Below are 18,036 nucleotides of genomic sequence, written 5' to 3' on the forward strand. Positions count from 1 at the left end.
TAGGTTATACTATGTAGGTATTTATGGTAATTGGTGATGAGTTTACGTGTACCCACATAATGTGGCTTCAGCAGGCAGAAGTTAACAACAGACCAGACACATAATTTCAGAATTTAATCATGTATTATTGTTAATTCACACTACATGTTTTACTTTATTGAGATCAGATGGTTAAGAAACTTTTAAAAACAAAAAAATATACAGCATGTTTTATTAAAAATAAAGATGATGGGCTATGCTAGGCATAGATGAATACCTATACATTCAAATTTATATTTAAAAAGTGCACATTTAAATTTAAAAGTTAACTGATCCCACCGGTTTTTTAATTTTCTAAAATACGGAAAAAATAAATTTTAATTCATAATTCCAGAAGTGGTTTCCACACTGTATTATTTTTAAATTTCACCTTGTATTATTCATAATAGACCTTACATGATATAGTTCGTTGATAACAGGTTAAAAGAAACTTTTATAAATTTTAAAATATACAGGATGTTTCTTAAAGATTAAGATTATGGACTATGCTAGACCTAAGTAAATCACCCTGTACATTTAGATTTCTGTTCAAAAATCACATCTTTATATTAAAAAATGGATGAATCTCTGCGTTTTTTGTAATTTTTAATTAATTATAGAAATAATTTTATCTCATTAGTGTTTTCCACACTATAAGTTTTTGAGGTAAAAGTAAGATATAATGTTTATTTTAAAGTATTTTTCGAAAAACTTCATAACACAGTTTCAAATTTTTTCTTGAGGAAACCTAAACCGTAAAAAGTTTTTTTTGATCTAATTTTCAATCATTGTTTTCCTTATTCTTTTGTAACATAGTGTGTTGTTGTTACCCAATAAAACTAAGAACAGCGGTTGCCAGCAGTTCATTGAAAACCAGTTAATATTGTCACGTCCGGTCCTTCCACAATAAAATAATCGAAATTATAGCCTACCATAACCACCCTCAACACTTCATGTTTATCTCCGGTACCTACCGCCTATTATTCATCTTTTTTTCAACATCCGTCATAGTACATTTGTCAGATAAGTACTTTTATTGAAAAAGTATCCTCTTTCAGAAATAATCTGAGGCAACAAGTGTTTTATACCATTAGGGGGTTAACAGATGTTTTAGTATCTTCTTGGGAAAATTTTCAAGACAAAATACGAGAAAATAAATAAATCATCAATTTTATGAGTGAAGGCAGGTCGAGATGTTTCAGTCGGGGGTGTTAGCGAAATGTATATTTTTATGAGTTGAAGGTTTTATTTTTGAAAAACATTAATATTCATAATAGACGACAGATATTAATTACCTGTTTAGATACGGCAACAAAATGGTTATTAAGTAATGTCAGGTATTAATAAAATGTTTCTCTGCATTTTCAGCAAAGTCAAGTCGTTAATATTTTTATTAAGATATTTTCTTCTGGTATTTTACTTTAGTAATTAATACGTAATAATAAGGACCTTATAATTATTAATAATATCTACTCTAGCGAAACAGCCGATATAAAACGAAGTCAGTGGTATATTCGATCACCTTTCTCTTTAACATACTCAACATTTTTCAAAGAAACTCTAGAAGATTGTTATAAAGGCATCATTACCAATGGGGAACGTATTAATAATATAAGATATGCAGATGATAGAATTGTCTTCTTAAAAAACTATGAAGTTCACATATATATCATTATAATATCAGAAATAAGCCATCATCATCATCATCTTTGGGTCTACAATCCTGTGTGGATCTTGGCCTGCTCTAATATTAGTCGCCAGTCTGTTCGATGCAGATATAGTCTTCTGCAGGTCATCATGCAGGGTAGAGTCGATGGCAAAAAGGGAATAGGTAGAAAGAGGAAGCCATGGCTGCGAAATATTCGAGACTGGACAAACATGACTGTAGGCGAATTATTCCACGTTGCAAAAGACAGAGAAGCTTTTAAAAATGTGGTCGCCAACCTCCGTTAATGGGGACGGCATAGGAAGAAGAAGAAGTCTGTTCGGTTTGTGGCTGCCATCTTCTGATCTCTAGTATTCCTAAGTCGATCTCAACTCCATCTAACCACCTAATTCGCGGTCGACCTCTGCTTCTTTCTCTTATAGGTGTTCCTGACTTTAGCTTTTTAGCAATCATGTTGTCAGGCATTCGTATTGTGTCCAGCCCATCTAAGTTGCTGTGTTTTAATGAACGTTACGACTTTTTTCATTAAAGAGTTGGTATAATTTGAAATAAAATCTTTTGCGCCACTGTCCTTGATCGTTTATAGCTCCAAATATCTTGCGGAGTATCTTACGCTCGAATATTCCCATAAGCCTTTCATCCTTCTGCGTTAGAGTCCATGTTTCCTCCCTGTATGGGAGAACCGGCCTCAGCAGTGTTTTGTATATAATAATTTTAGTTTTTCTTTGGATATATCATGAGTAGAATTGTTTTTAGAGTGCATCCTCCTCCTCCTAAGTGCCTTCTCTGTTGAGGTTGGCGATCAATATGGCAAATTTCTCTCTGTTCTGGGCTTGATGAATTAATTCATTTCCTTTTGTGTGGGTTCAATCTCTGATGTTTCGTAGCCAAGATTTTTTTTTTGGTCTTATGCCCCTTTTCCCTTCAATCTTGCCTTATAATATTACCTGTAGCTGCTCAAATTTCCTATGGCGCATTATGTTTCCTAGATATGACGTCTTTCTAATTTTGATTTTATTGCTCTCAGTACTTCTTCATTCGTAGTTCTGCTGGTCCAGCTTATTCTTAGCATTCGGCGGTACATCCAGATTTCAAATGAATTTAATTTGTTGACGTCATACTGTCTCACAGCTATATAGTAATAGAGACCACACGTGGGTACAAAATAATAACATTTTAAATGAGTTTCAGGCAGGATATAGAACTGGCTACTCAACTATAGACAACATTTTTAATCTTACGAGTATAGTAAACATCCAACATGCACGGGGAGTAAAAAATGTTTATACATTTTTTGTGGACTTTAGTGCTGCCTTTGATACAGTTGATCGATGGGCCCTTTTTTACAAGTTGAGTCGCTTAGGATTATCAAGTGCTGAATTTGTTAAAAAGTATGTTCGCAAGTACAAAATCGGCAGTCTGGTCAAGGGAAGATCTATCTGAATGGTTTGACTGTAATGTAGGAGTGAGACAGGGATGTCTTTTAAGTCCATTACTGTTTGCGCTTTTTGTGAATGACCTGCATGACGCATTGGGAGGCGGTTTGGAGATAAATGGTTTAATTATAAGACTTTTATTATATGCAGATGATTTGGTTTTGATGGCAATCAATCCGAAGGTGCTACAGCGGATGATTAATGAACTGGAAAAATACTGTAGAATGTGGAATCTAAAAATCAATTTAGATAAATCCAAAATTCTTGTATTCAGAAGAGGAGGTGGTGTGATCAGGGAATCTTGGAAGCTGAATGATCGAGTATTAGAGGTAGTGAATAACTATAATTAATTGGGAATGATACTAACACCCAAGTTGTCGTTTAAAGCTCATCTAAAAAAGCGCCAGAGGTTGGCAAAAGTAGCGATTCACACGGCTTGGAGTAGGTTAGTGTCTAAGGCTGATATATCCTTTTTGGCTAAAGTAACAGTGTATGAGTCGGTGATAAGATCAATTTTGACTTATGGGTCTCAGGTATGGGGTCTTTTTGAGTACGATGAGGTGGAAATAAGAAGATAAATCAGAAGATTTTATATAAAAAAAATGTTCTCTTGTCCAAGGTATTGTCCTAACTTTATGTTAGATTTGGAGACAGGTATTGCTAGAGTCAGCCTATATACAATGAATTTACATCAAAAATATGTTAAAAAAATAGTAGGATATTCGAGTGATAGGTTGCCAAAATTTCTTTTGAAAGAAATGATAAGAGCAAGGTGTGGCTGGTGGAAAGATTGGATGAGCATGGGAGACAAATTTGGAATTGAGGTAAGGTGTGAATGGGAATGGAGAGAAAGCTGGCCTAGTATGATTAAGAATATGATAGAAAAAATGAAGGAGGAGATACAGCGTCAGGCTGAGAATAGGGCACTCGAATCAAATTTTTGTGGACACTACAAAGAACTGCGAGAAGAAGGAGTAAACATGCATTATCTACTGGAAATGGAAAATTTTGGGGACATTCGATGGCTCTTCAAATTAAGATGTGGAGTTCTATATTTGAATGATCTACCTGGCAGAAATGATGAAAGAAGGTTTTGCTCAATGTGTAACACGAAGGAAAGGGAAGATGTGATACATTTTTTGGGAAAATGTTCAGTGTTGAGACATATTAGGTTAAAGTGGTTGGGTAGACATGAACTTAGTAGAGTGGAAGTAGTTACAATGATGAGACAGGGAAAGGCTGAGTTAGCAGGTTATTGTAGGGAAGCATGGGCGTATAGGTATGAGTTAGTGAGCCTATTTAATTTCTAAATCTATTAGCATGGTGTTATTTTAATAGTATTAAAATATTAAAATTAGTATTAATAATTTGTTTGCGAATAGCTATTATCTTTTTATCTGTCTTGTCTATCTTGACTGTCTTGTTATTATTATTATTATTATATCAACAGCTTTCACCCCCTCTAAGGGACACATTCAATCATTTTAAATGCAATATATACCTTACTGTTATACTTTGTTATTACTGTTTAGTCTAGGGCGAAGTGCTACGTAGTAGGATATAGACATTTAGTTTATTACTTACATTTGTATTAATATTTACTTAATTTATTTTTTATTAATTTTAATGAACTTGTTAGATGTAATGAGCCTTAGTGTAATTTTTTGTACATTAATTAGGGAATAATATTAGTTTGCCAACCCTCCTGATGGCATGTGCCAAGGAGAACAAATGTCACTAAAAGAGAAAATTGTATTTTTTTTAATGGGAAATAAAAAGACACTATTGATTGAATAGAGACCACACATAACACTTTAGTGTTTTCAATCTTATTGAGACTGATAGCTTGGGGTTACAGAGCATTTTACGCATATTCGTGAAACCATATCTTGCTATTTTAATGCGTCTTCTAATTTCTTTTGAGTGGTCTAGTTGACTATTTAGTTCTCTGCCCAGGTATATAAAGCTTTGGGAACTCTGAAGGGTGATACCATTTATTTGTATTTTAGGTGTAACTTGTTCATGGGGGTTTTTGTTGAATACCAGAATTTTGGTTTTGGAAAAGTTAATGTCCAAGCCTAGCCTGTGACTTGGAGTCCATAGTATGCACTATTTGTAAGGGTTATTCGTCTTTTAATTTCTTCGCTTGTTTTATCGGTAGTAGTCACTAGCGAGCCAAGGTATGTGAAGCTAACAACACGTTCAAAGATATGACGACCAAATGCTGTTTTTCGTTCTTCGTTTGCTATAGGATCCTTAGTAACCAACATGTACTTGGTTTTATCTTCGTTGATGACTAATCGATACCGACCTGTTTCAGAGCCGTTTATAATTCTAGGAAATATTGCTCAAGATCTCGCTTGCTACGACCTATTATGTCAATGTCGTCAGCGTATGCTAAGATGTGCATCAATATATTGTAAATAATACCACCATATCTAATTCGTGTGTCTCGTTCATCCTTTTGTCTGAGTCCATCCTTTATCTCAAAGGATCGAGCACTTTCTCCCTGTATCCCAACGCTTTTAAATTAGGTATTGTTATTCTCGTTAATCGGAAAGTTTTTCTAGTAATCCAAACTCACGCATTGATTGGTATAGTATTGTTTTCTTGACACTGTCATATACAGCCTTAAAGTCGACGAACAGGTGATGGGTTTCAATGTTAAATTCTAATGTTTTCTCTACCATCGGTCTTAGTGAATGAATCTGGTCAATTGTTGATTTTTCTAGAGTATATCCGGCCTGGTATTTTTCAAATATGCCAACTGTGTAAACTTGTAGCCTTTCGTAGAGATTATTTTCGCTAGTAGGTATTTTGTAAGCAGTTGTTAACAGGGTTATACCTCTGTAATTGTCACACTGAAGCTGATCGCCGTTTTTACGTAACGGGCATATCACGCGTTGAGACCATTCACATGGCATGGTCTCATTTTCCAGACAAGAAGTAAAAGTTTATGCAGTGCTTGTATCAGGGCGTCGCCACCATTGTTGTAGAGCTCACTACAAATTTTATCAGTTCCTGGCGCTTTATTATTTTTAAGTTTTTTAATGGTTTGGGCAACCTTTTCAGTGGTAACTGAATAATAAACTCTTTCGTTTACGTTGAATGGATTTCAATCATTTTGATCTTTTACTGTGTTATCTGCTTCTTTGATATAATGACTGTTAAATTTTGCGTCAAAATATTTAACCCATCGGTTTGAGATTGAGGTTGTATTACTTAGGATATTTCGTTCTTCCTCCTTAAAGCTCCCTATTTTTGGCTTAAACTCTATTCTCAGGCGCTCGCATTAACTAATCAATCGGCGTATGGGAAACATCTCCAAACGCGGGAAAAATTGTCCATTGGTTGAAATAAGGGTTATTCCAAAATCCACAAGGAAAATAAATTCCTGCAGCTGGCTGTATACCATGTATCAATGTATCACAAAAAGAGGTTTAAATCTTTGTATGTAGGTATATTTAAAAAGCCCTTATAAGGGTTACATCAAAATAACAAACGTTTTCGTAATAATAATTCCATCATCAGGTTAAAAGCAGGTTAACATGCCTGAGCCACCAAAATATTATGGTACAACCCTTTACAAAGGTCAATAATCTAGCTGATCGGAACTGGACACAATTTTACACAGTGCTTGTAATCTCCAGTGTTGGTTTTCAGAATTACCACTTTGACAATGCCGTCCTCTCCAGGTTGTACTGATGTGATACGTCCAACTGAGTATTGCATCGGTGGCAGTTGTCTTTAAGAATTAACACCAAAGCATCGACATTTATTTTATTATCAGTAGCATTAACATTTTTGCTGCTGATCAATCGATGAAACATATTCTATATACCATCGTTTACAGAAGTGCTGCTTCAATTTCTGGGCATGCTGCCATGCTGATAATTTATTTAATGACATATCTGAAACGTCAGTCTCCGGATAGCTTGTGATCGGATCACCAATCAAAAAATGTCCAGCGGTAAGGGGAAGAAGGTCAATAGGATTAGACGACATAGGAGACATAGGACTGGAATTTAATATCGCCTGTATTTCATTAACGTAAGTATCGAATTGTTCGTATGTTAAAGATAATTCATAATGTGGACCTGACGTAATCATTTAGTGACATCGATCTAAGAACGAAACAATGATATCAGGCATTGCTAACAATATGCAGTTCTATTTAGTGCGTTATCGTAGCGAGAGAGAGACGAACTAGTTTTTGCGTTAGTGAAATAGCTTTCATATATTTTTTTTTGTTTTCTTGCGAATAATCGTTTTTAATATTTTATAGTGTGGTACTATTTAATATGTTCAGTGCGTTTCAAGTCATTTTTAACATGTTACAGTGGGATCCTAAATTTCGTGGGAATACTTTTCCCACGAAAAGATTTTCGTCTCGTATAAAGATATTTTGCTGATTTTAAAACCAAAATCCTATTATTTTTTTTATCATACATTGATTTTTGATTCATTTATTTGTCTTCTAGATTTTTTCAATTCTTAAAAGGTTTATTTATAAGCCAAATTAGTGCAATGTAAATATTTTACATTTTTACACAGCAGTGAAAACGGGAAGTCGTAAATTTTTATTACATCTTTCAATGTGAGATAAAATAAAAATGCGATGACTAAAGCTGGGCACTTACGTTCCGACTTGCAGTCCCTCTTAGGGCCGATTTCTCATAACTAAGTTAATCCATAGTTCAATTGACTAAGGTTCAGAATGAGTAAACGTTAGTTTATTTCGGGAAAAACATTTCTCATTGACAGTTCAGGTGTAGTTCACGTTCTACGCCTTAATGATCGTTGGCAATACAAAAATCCCTAGGACTAAGGAAACTGACTAAGGAAATTTTCGATCCGACCTGTGATCCGACTTCCAACTTCACCATTCACGCTCCTACTTCGTCGCCAGTCGGAAGTCGGACCTTCAAGTCGTCCCTCTAGATGTTCCGACTCGTACCACTAGTTGTCCAACTAATCTAACCAGCCCACTCACGGTCCTATTTCAGATCTAACTACGAAAGTTGGACCACTATTCGGACTAAAAATCAGAACGTGAATGGCCTGTTTAATGGAATATTTTCATAATATGAATTTCCATAATATGTCATGTTTATTGGAAATACCTAAATTTCCTAATTTCCTATGAAATTAAAATGGTGCATGTTTTTAGAGTCCACTTATTATTTCGGGCATGCGTATCTACGAGGTTTACAAGGTTTTGAAACATGTTTAACCAAGTATAGCTGTGCTAATTAAATGATTTTTAAAAGACTTAATAGCGGCTTTCCAAATTCCTCCAAAGTATGGAAATTTGGGCGGTATAAAATGCCAAGCGAATTTTTTAGTGTCCGACTATTTTTTGTGGCATTTTGATAATCTGACAAGTTAAATAATTCGTGCAGCTCGCGACTTGCTCCCACGTAATTGGTAGCGTTATCAGAACGTATTTCTGCACATTATCCTCGTCTAGCTCAAAAACAGCTAAAGCTACCTAAAAAGGCTTCGGTAGTCAAGTCCCTTACTAATTTCAAATGAACGGCCCGTGTAAACATGCATACATACACGGCGACGTATACTTTTAATCGTCTATGATTGCGGAACCTCCTTTACTTAATACACAATGGACCGCAATAATCAACAAACCGCGAAAACCCTTTGCACAAACTTAAACTTAAGCGTATTCTCACAACAAATAAAAAAAATTACTTTTTCTCAAAAAATGCAAACATAATGTAACTTTTAATGAGCTATATAAATTATTTAAAAACAGTAAAACAGAATAATGGATAGAAAATTAAGGAAATGTGAAATAAGGACGCTGTTACATTGCGTCCAATGCAAGTTGCAAGTAATCACCAAAATGATCAGTTTTCATTGTATAAATTTTAATAAACTGTTTTTTTTTTAATATCTTCCGACCTGGATGCCAAAACGTAAAATAGAGTTCCAATTAACAGTTGTGGTTAGTTCCCATTATATATTAAGAGAAAAGTGAAACTGATCTTGAATAACTTGCGGTTTTAGTGGTTGTTAGTGAGTTACACAAACCCGAGTCGTTTCCAAACGAGATAGAGACCTCAATTGATAGTTTATTTACTTTATAGATTATCCAAAAGCATTCGATATAGCGCGGGACCGTGAAACTGTACTAATGTTAATACATTTGTACCCCTCAATATCAAACTCTTCCGGGAAATCAAATTTTGTCAGTTATACTGGTGTCCGCTGTCAGATTGGTCTGTCTCTAAGTGCACGTATAATATAGATGACAAATGACACACATTCAAATATTGAATAATTGATCTACGCCAAACCAATTAGACTAAATCTGTACCTGGGAGAGAAAAGGCACTGTCACAAAACTAAAATGTTTCAGTACGCTTGTTTAAAGATTTTTTTGTCAAATTGCTTATAGAGAGTATGTTTTTAGAAATACCTGAACAAAAGTTTGTAAATATAAACTTAGGACTCTTTACTTATTATAATTTTTTTAAATTTATTTTTATTAAAAAAATTTATATTTTTGGTGACTAGCAGACATGGTGCCTTTTGCCACTGAGCATGTCTTTTTATAGTAGGGATGGTAGTTATAATACCGCACGATGTTTTGTGGCAATGTATAAAATACTGTATTTGTTAGCCTAACATACAGTTAAACAATGATTATTATGGATTAATAATAAGAAAAAAATAAGCCTATTGTCCATTAGACATCAGGATTTTCATCGTCTTCAGCACTTGGGTAGACTCCTGCTGAGTTTGAACACTTAAAGGTTTTTGTAAAATGTATCACATACGGTTGGTACAAATGGCAGTAGGGATATAACATCGTTATACTTCGGTTTGCTAATGAGATGCAATTGATTTGTTAAAACATTAAGATCCTCAGGGAATAATCCTCAGGGCTCTAATACATTATAGTTCTACTAGCTAACGTGTACACTTTCATATATATATATATATATATATATATATATATATATATACAAACAACATAGTTTATTAGGATTGCAGTCAGAAAATTGGCCGGGATGTTAATGAAACACTCTTATGACTTTTATTGACAGAACATGCATTAACGTTGAAACATGAATTTAATTTCGAGGATTCCTGTATTTTGGCAAAAGAAAACAACCATTCAAAACGTGTTTTCTTGGAAATGTGTTTCCATAAAATCTAGTTCATCTTGCAGACATAGATAAACTGAGCAACATTTATTGTTACTTACTGGAAAAACATCCAAAATAAAATTAATATCTACCTGTACCCACCCTATTACACTTATATACATAACATGTTGCATAACAGGTTTAAAAATTAAAATCACCCAAGTATTTCTTAAAAAGAAATATAATATTAAGTACACCTAATTACTTTTTAATCATAGGATTTTTTCTTTGTGTTCTCTATGTGTCAGAGTTAAAACGCACCAGTATAAGATGACAAACTAAATTTTTACTATCTGTACCTAAATTTTAAAGAATTTTAAAATGTATTTTGTCCACTATTTTATATTTTATATGTGTGTTAATAATGTTGAGTGTCTATAATTTTATAAATAATCTCAACGACTAGTAAGTTGCACTGAAGATTTGTGATATTTTATAAATATTTACATTTTTTTCTTATTACAGTGTCTTGAAAAAGGAATAACACCATTCCGAAAGCTAGACAAAAAGTCATAAGAGTGTTTCATTAACATCCCGGCCAATTTTCTGACTGCAACCCTAATAAACTGCGTTGTTTGTTTATATTGACAGTCACTAATATCCAGTATTTCTTATGTATGTATATATATATATATATATATATACAAAAGGCCAACAGGTTTGCTACAGATTTACTGACCACCAAAAAATACTTTTCAACCAAATGAAGAACAAGAAATAATTAACTGGGAGCTCCCTAATCAAGATGAAATGAAGATTAGCCCTGTAACTCCAAAAGAAGTATATCTGGAAATAAAAGGAAATATAAATCCAAAGAAAGCTTCTGGATTTAATCTAATTACTGGTGAAGTGTAAAAGCAACTTCCAAGGAAAGCTATAATATAATGAACACATCTTATGCTTCCTTTAGGCTGAGGTACGTACCAAAGATGTGAAAGGTGGCAGAAATTATAGTGACACTAAAACCAGGAAAACCTCCACAAGAAGCTTCTTCATATAGGCCTTTTTCACTGTTACCTGTCATGTCTAAATTATACGAAAGCTTACTCTTGAAGAGACTAAAACCGATTATAGAGGAAAAAAATCTAATTCCTAATCATCAGTTTGGGTTCAGAGCAAGCCACTCGACGATAGATCAGGTGCATAAAATAACAGATATAGTAGAAAAAGCTCTAGAAGAAGAAAAAGTCTGTTTCACAATTTTCTTCGATGTAGCGTAGGCTTATGACAAAGTGTGGCATGACGGATTATATCATAAAATGAGATGCTACTTACCAAAACAATATTCTGAACTACTAGAATCATATATATCTCACAGATACTTTCGAGTTAAATATGAGGAAGCATATTCAGAATTAAGAGAAGTTAAAGCTGGAGTTCCGCAAGGAAGTGTCCTGGAACCAGTGTTATACCTGCTCTATACCAGCGATATTCCATATTCCAACCAGGCTACAGAACTCTGTTGAACAAATTAACATCTGGACCAGGCGATGGCGTATCAAATTGAATAAAACAAAATCTGTTCATGTCAATTTTACTAACAAAAGAGAACAACATATCCCAGTTAGTATAAATAGAAACCAAATACCTTATGCAAATATGGCAAAATATTTGGGTATGACATTAGATTTGAAAGCACGTTGGAAAGCACAAGAAAAAAAAAAGAGAAATTTGAAATTAAGTTCAGAAAGATGTACTGGTTGATGGAAAAAAACCCACTCTGTATACTTATAACAAATTATTATGATATAAGCAAGTCCTTAAACCGATATGGACATATGGGATACAGCTATGGGGCTGTACAAAAACAAAGCAATATCCAAATTATACGTAACAATAAAACACTGAAAACTTTGTTTTCAAAACTTCCACAAAATTTATTTTAAATTCTTATCACTACAGCTGTTTCGGCTGATTGCCTTTCTCAAGTGATCTGTTTTTGGCATGGGTTTACACTTTATAGTCTCTAATGAAATAGGTTGAGGAGGGGAGAACTGTTTGTCTCAAGCTGGTCATTCAGAATTATATCTGTGTTTTTAAATTTGTTGATTTCCATAGATTCTAACAAAGATAGCTTAATGCCTTTATTTGGAATGTGTAGAATTTTAAATTCGTCATTAAAAGAATGATTATGATCTAGAAGGTGAAGTGCGTATGTAGAATCTGTTTTTCTATTATTGAAAGCCCTTTTATGTTCTGCTATTCGTTTATTAAAATTTCTACCTGTTTGACCAATGTAAGTTTTTGGGCAGTCGCCACATTTAAGTTTGTACACACCACTGTGTAAGTGTTTTTTATGTTGGCTCTTATTGTTTTTAATATATTTGCCTAGGTTGTTATTTGTTCTGAAAGCTGGTGTTATTCCGTTCTTTTTTATGTGTTTGGCTATTTTTGTTGATATTTTGCCTGTATATGTAATCGAGCAGAAGGTACTGGGTTTTTTCTCTGGTGGTGGAAATACTAAGTTCAGGGCTTTCTTGTGTAGTTTTTGATTTATTCCACCAAAAGTTTTGATTTACCTTGTACATTAAAGTCAGATGAAATACCTTTTAAGTAAATCAATTCTTGAGCTGAGGTAGCCGCAGCTATGTATTCAGCTTCTGCAGTTGAAAGAGCAACACAGTTTTGTTTCTGGGATAACCACGAAACTGGATTCCCACAATAAAATACAATACATCCTGTAATACTTTTCCTGTCAATTTTATTTGATGCCCTATTTGAATCTGTATAACAAACTAGTTCCCATGGTTTCTTTTTATATGTCAATGAAAAATTTTGTGTCTCTTTCAAATAACGCAACACTCTTTTTCCTGCTTTCCAAGTTTGTTGTGAAGGTTTATCAAATACTCTACTAAGATATGAAACAGCAAACATAATATCCGGTCTAGATGTAGTTGCTATGTACATAAGACTACCTATAAGTTTCCTATACGGAACATCAATTACTTCTAGAGTGTTATCTATCTGAAAATTTGTTTCCATTGCCGATGCAGCACCTTTACAATCACTCATACCAAATGAACTCAATACCTTTGATATCATTTTCGGCTGTCCTAATGTGAGATTACCGCTTTCTCTTGATATTGTTATTCCTAAAAAGTTCTTCACTTCACCCAGATCCTTGGCACAAAAATTGTTTTTCAACATATCTATTGTTTCTTTTACTTTCTGTTCATGTCCTGTTAATATTATATCGTCAACATAAACAATCATAAATATGTCTTCTCCAATATATAGACAAAAATCGTGTTTTGATCTACTAAATCCATTCTCTGTTACAACTCTATTAAAAGTATGATTCCAGCATTTTGGTAATTCTTTTAAACCATATAATGCTCTATTTAATTTTAAAACCTTTCCCCTGTCTATTATTAGTCCTTGTGGAGGATAAATATATATCTCTGAATCAAGTTTTCCATTTAAGAAAGCTGTTGGCACATCAAGTTGATAAATTTTCCAGTCTCTTTGCAGTGCATGAGCCAGCATCATTCTCACTGTGCTCATTCTTGCCACAGGTGCATAGGTCGATTTTAGTGGATTCTCCTCCTGTACTTGAAAACCCTTTGCAACCAACCTTGCTTTATGAGTTCCATCATCTTTAATTTTAAAAATCCATCTTGTATCTATAATCTTTTTGTTATTAGGTAAATTAACTGGTGTCCATGTGTTTAGGTTTTCCAATGACTCCAGTTCTTGATTAATTGCATTATTCCACTCTCCATTTTTCTGTGCTTCTTCAAACGTCTCTGGTTCACCGTTCAATGATAGTAAGCAATAAGCTGAATATAATTCATATTCACTTAAATGTTTTGGTAAGTGTACCTCTCTTCCTCTTCTAGTATATATTAGGTCCTCTTCATTATTATCTATTTCATTTCTAATTACTTCTTTGTTTTCATCTAAACTTTCAGAATTTTCTTCATTTTGGATCCAAACTGTTTGACTTTTACTGTTATCGTTAACCTCATCGATTACATTACCTTTATATTCAACTTGTTTTTCATCAAAAATAACATCTGTAGATGTAATTATTTTGTTCTTTTTACAATCCCATAATCTATATCCTGAATTAGAATAACCTACCATTATTGTTGTTGTTGTTCTAATATCAAATTTATTCGGTTTTGGAAGAATTACACTCCATGCTTTAGAACCAAAAACTCTAAGATTATTAATATTATTCTCACCATACCATATTTGAGATGGTGTTTTACCACCATTAGCTGTTGTAGGACTCCTGTTCAATTCATAAGCTGAACATCTTATTGCTTCACCCCACAAATGTTTGGGCAAGTTAGTTTCTCCTAGTTTAACTCTAACTTTATTTATCAATGTACGATTCATTCTTTCAGATGTACCATTTTGCTGTGGAGTGTATGGTTGAGTATACTGTAACTCAATACCCTTTTGTCTACAAATATTTTTAAAATTTCTTGATGAGAATTCACCCCCATTATCTAGTCTGATACTCTTAGTTTTAACATTATGTTGAGTTTTAATTAAATTTATGAAATCAAGAACATTATTTTCAGCTTCACTTTTATGTTTTAATAATTTAACTACTGTAAAATGTGAGAAATATTTTTCTTCATCCAAAGTAGGGTTAGCAACTGGCCCTGCTATATCTTAATGTATTAAATCACCAATTCTTTTGCTTTTCTTTTCTTTACTATGAAAGCTTCGTCTTGTACTTTTACCCTGAATACATCTTATACATGGTTCTTTTGAAAAAGGTAATTGTAAAATTTTTAAGCCTAAATGATTCAAATGCCCTAAGCGTCTATGCCAAATGTTTCTATTAAACTCAGTTTTATCTAAAACATTTACATTTAAAGCCACACATTCTATTTCTAACTTAAAAAGATACAAATTATTTACTTTAGGACATTCAACAGTATATATTTTTCCAATAATAAGCGCACAATCATTTTTAAATAAAACCTTATTACCCTTTTCAGTTAATTGTAAAACAGAAATTAAGTTATGTTTCAAGTTTGGAACAATTAAACCATTAATACTTACTTTTCTTCCCTCACACATTCCTCTAAGTTTACCTTTTTTAGTTGATTTCAATTTGTAACCATCTGCAATTTGTACAAAACTTGTTTTATCCAAATTTTTTACATCAATCATATAGTCCACAAGTTGATCTGACAAAAAATTTTGTGTACAACCTGAATCTAAAACAAAATGTACCTCATTAAGTGTACCACAGTTCATTGCAGGATAAACCGTCTCTTCATTTCGCACTATTTCTTCACTACTAGTAACACCACTGGACAGTTTCTGATTTTCAACATCATCAATAATGGCATTTATCGCAATAAAACCTAATTCTTCTTCTACATAACCTGCATGCTCAGAGTTACTTCTATTTGTATTGGCACCTCTATAAAATCCACGTCTTCTGGAACTACTAATTCCTCTACTCTGGTTTTTAACAATTGAAGTTCTGCTTCTACACTCATATGATTTATGGCCCATTTTACCACATTTGAAGCATTTAATATCACTTACTTTGAATGCTGCCTCATTGTTCATAGTATGTGGTTTGTTTTTATCAAATTTCTTCAGCTCCTCATCCAATAATCTAGATTTAACAAATTCCGTAGTTACCTCAGTGTTTAATGTTTCTATTGCTGTAATTACTGATTCATACTCTTCATGAAGGGTTATTAGAAGATGACATACTTTGTCTGATTCATCTATCTTACTACCTACACCTTCCAGTTCTCTTATAATTCTGTCAAAATTCATAAAATGGTCTTCCAGTTTTTGATCTCTTTTACACTTCAAAGTCAATAGCTTCTTTTTTAATGTAAGCTTGGTGAATATACTTTTTCTCTCAAAAACGTCTTCAAGTGCTTTCATCATGTCTTTAGCGGTTTTGGCATCTTTTATAATGTCTAAATGTTTATCTGTAACACATTGAACTATAATCGATTTTGCTTTTGCATCTTCATCTGTAAAATTTTCTCTCTCTGTTGGGTCTATACTTTCAATCACTGGTAATACTTCCTTTTCATTTAATAAGGTCTTTACACGGAATTTCCAACTGTTAAAATTCTCACCTGCGAGAATCGGAAATTGTTGACCTGCAAACATTTTCCAAGGTAATTACGTTTTCTTGATTTATATTTTATTCCTTTATCAAGGAGTTATCTGGTCCCATAACCTATTGAATATTTGCTCTTGTGATTATCTCTTTATTATTTAAATTTACAATTATAAGATACATTCATATTATACCTTTTTTATTGTTCCTAAAAACTAACCATAATTCCTAATATATGTTGACGTTGACAGCAGTCATTCATCAGGACTTCCGTCAACCTACATTATGTACCAACCTATACTTAACAGTGTGTGTCAATTGTTCATTGTAGAAAAAAGAATTTGGTACGCCACTGTCACTTTACTGTTTATTTTAATAACTAGACTTTTATTTGTTTTTATCGGTGGTCACTGTTTGCTATTGCACTCGTCTGAATACGTCTTTACTCTATGATATTCAAGTGAATACTATCGTCAAATATCGAGATCAAAATTGTACTGCTAAAACAATATCAGATATTAAATACAGACCCTATACAAAGAATGGATCTGTTTTCTCATAACATTTATTATTTCAAAAATAATAAATGTAATTACAACTACCGTAGATATATATTATTTCTCTTTTCGGTTTTAATATCATTTTCAAAACTTGTTTTCTCTATTAAAATGTAGCAACACCAATTAAAATAATAATTTTCCGAACATTTTAACATTTTTGCAGAAATAACGAGGACTGACTTAACCAGGACAAAATAATTGCGACCGATAATTTTAAAAATAAATCGGTATAATAGCAGCAGCGGCAAAATTCGAATAAAAAGTGTCTGAAACAGATGCAGAAATGATTAAAGATGATTTGTTAAAAAGTTTCAAAGTATACAGTTGCATAATTTGCATAATGAATGTATAATTTATTGTAAGGGTCCCTCGGACCGGTTTGGCGTGCTGGGAGTGACTAATCCAACGGGGTGAAGTAAATGTATGATATATTATTATTTACTTTATTATATTAAGTACATTTTTGCTAAATAATGTATTTATATAGGATTAAACAGCAATTAATTTTAATGAGAATTAAATTTTACATTTGTTTTGACGCTTTGATTTTAAATTCGGAAATTGTTTTTAAAACTATTTTTAACAGTTACTGTAGACTTAACTTGTAAATGTGTATCCGTTGGCGCTTTGTGGCAAACCAATTTGATAGTTGTCTTATTAGGCCTCGATCTTGTAGCTCAATATCCATATTTTTAGTCATATCCTTTTGATCTTTCTGTACTAATGTAGCTATTTGGGTATGATGTGTTTTTAAACTTCTATAACCTCATTAATGTTAGTATATTATTGCTGTCTCCTTCTTTTAGTATTGCTAACCAGAGCCTGCTATATTGTAACGATAACGCCGGCATCGCTTGCCAGCAGCTAGCCATCTCTCTGTGCCCGCACTCCCAGCAAAACCTACCACTACCATAGATAAGCGCTGGAGATTGAAAACCAGCTAAATGTCTCGAAGAATGGTGAGAATTAAATTCTACCCGGAGTGATGATCTGGCAAGAACTTTTACCCTGGTCTATGAGTACTGATCAGATCAGAATATAAGGCTGGTGTTGTTTCTGCACATCCGATGACCTCTATATATAGCATATAAGGTCAACAGAAAAGTAGTATGAATATATACGTTAAATCTTG

The 18,036-nt window shown here is 33.2% G+C and overlaps 2 protein-coding genes across 2 annotated transcripts; both read right to left on the reverse strand.

Annotated features, from left to right (window-relative positions):
* Nucleotides 1-5,669: 5,669 nt before the first annotated feature.
* LOC140451250 (uncharacterized) lies at nucleotides 5,670-6,044 on the reverse strand. Its single transcript, XM_072544989.1, has one exon. It carries the CDS (start codon nucleotides 6,042-6,044, stop codon nucleotides 5,670-5,672), a length of 375 nt encoding a protein of 124 aa, XP_072401090.1.
* A 6,738-nt stretch (nucleotides 6,045-12,782) lies between these two features.
* On the reverse strand, nucleotides 12,783-13,502 carry LOC140451251 (uncharacterized). The gene has a single exon (XM_072544990.1). It carries the CDS (start codon nucleotides 13,500-13,502, stop codon nucleotides 12,783-12,785), a length of 720 nt encoding a protein of 239 aa, XP_072401091.1.
* Between the last annotated feature and the right edge of the window lie 4,534 nt (nucleotides 13,503-18,036).

Source organism: Diabrotica undecimpunctata, chromosome 9 (genome assembly GCF_040954645.1).
Source record: "Diabrotica undecimpunctata isolate CICGRU chromosome 9, icDiaUnde3, whole genome shotgun sequence".
Taxonomy (NCBI): domain Eukaryota; kingdom Metazoa; phylum Arthropoda; class Insecta; order Coleoptera; family Chrysomelidae; genus Diabrotica; species Diabrotica undecimpunctata.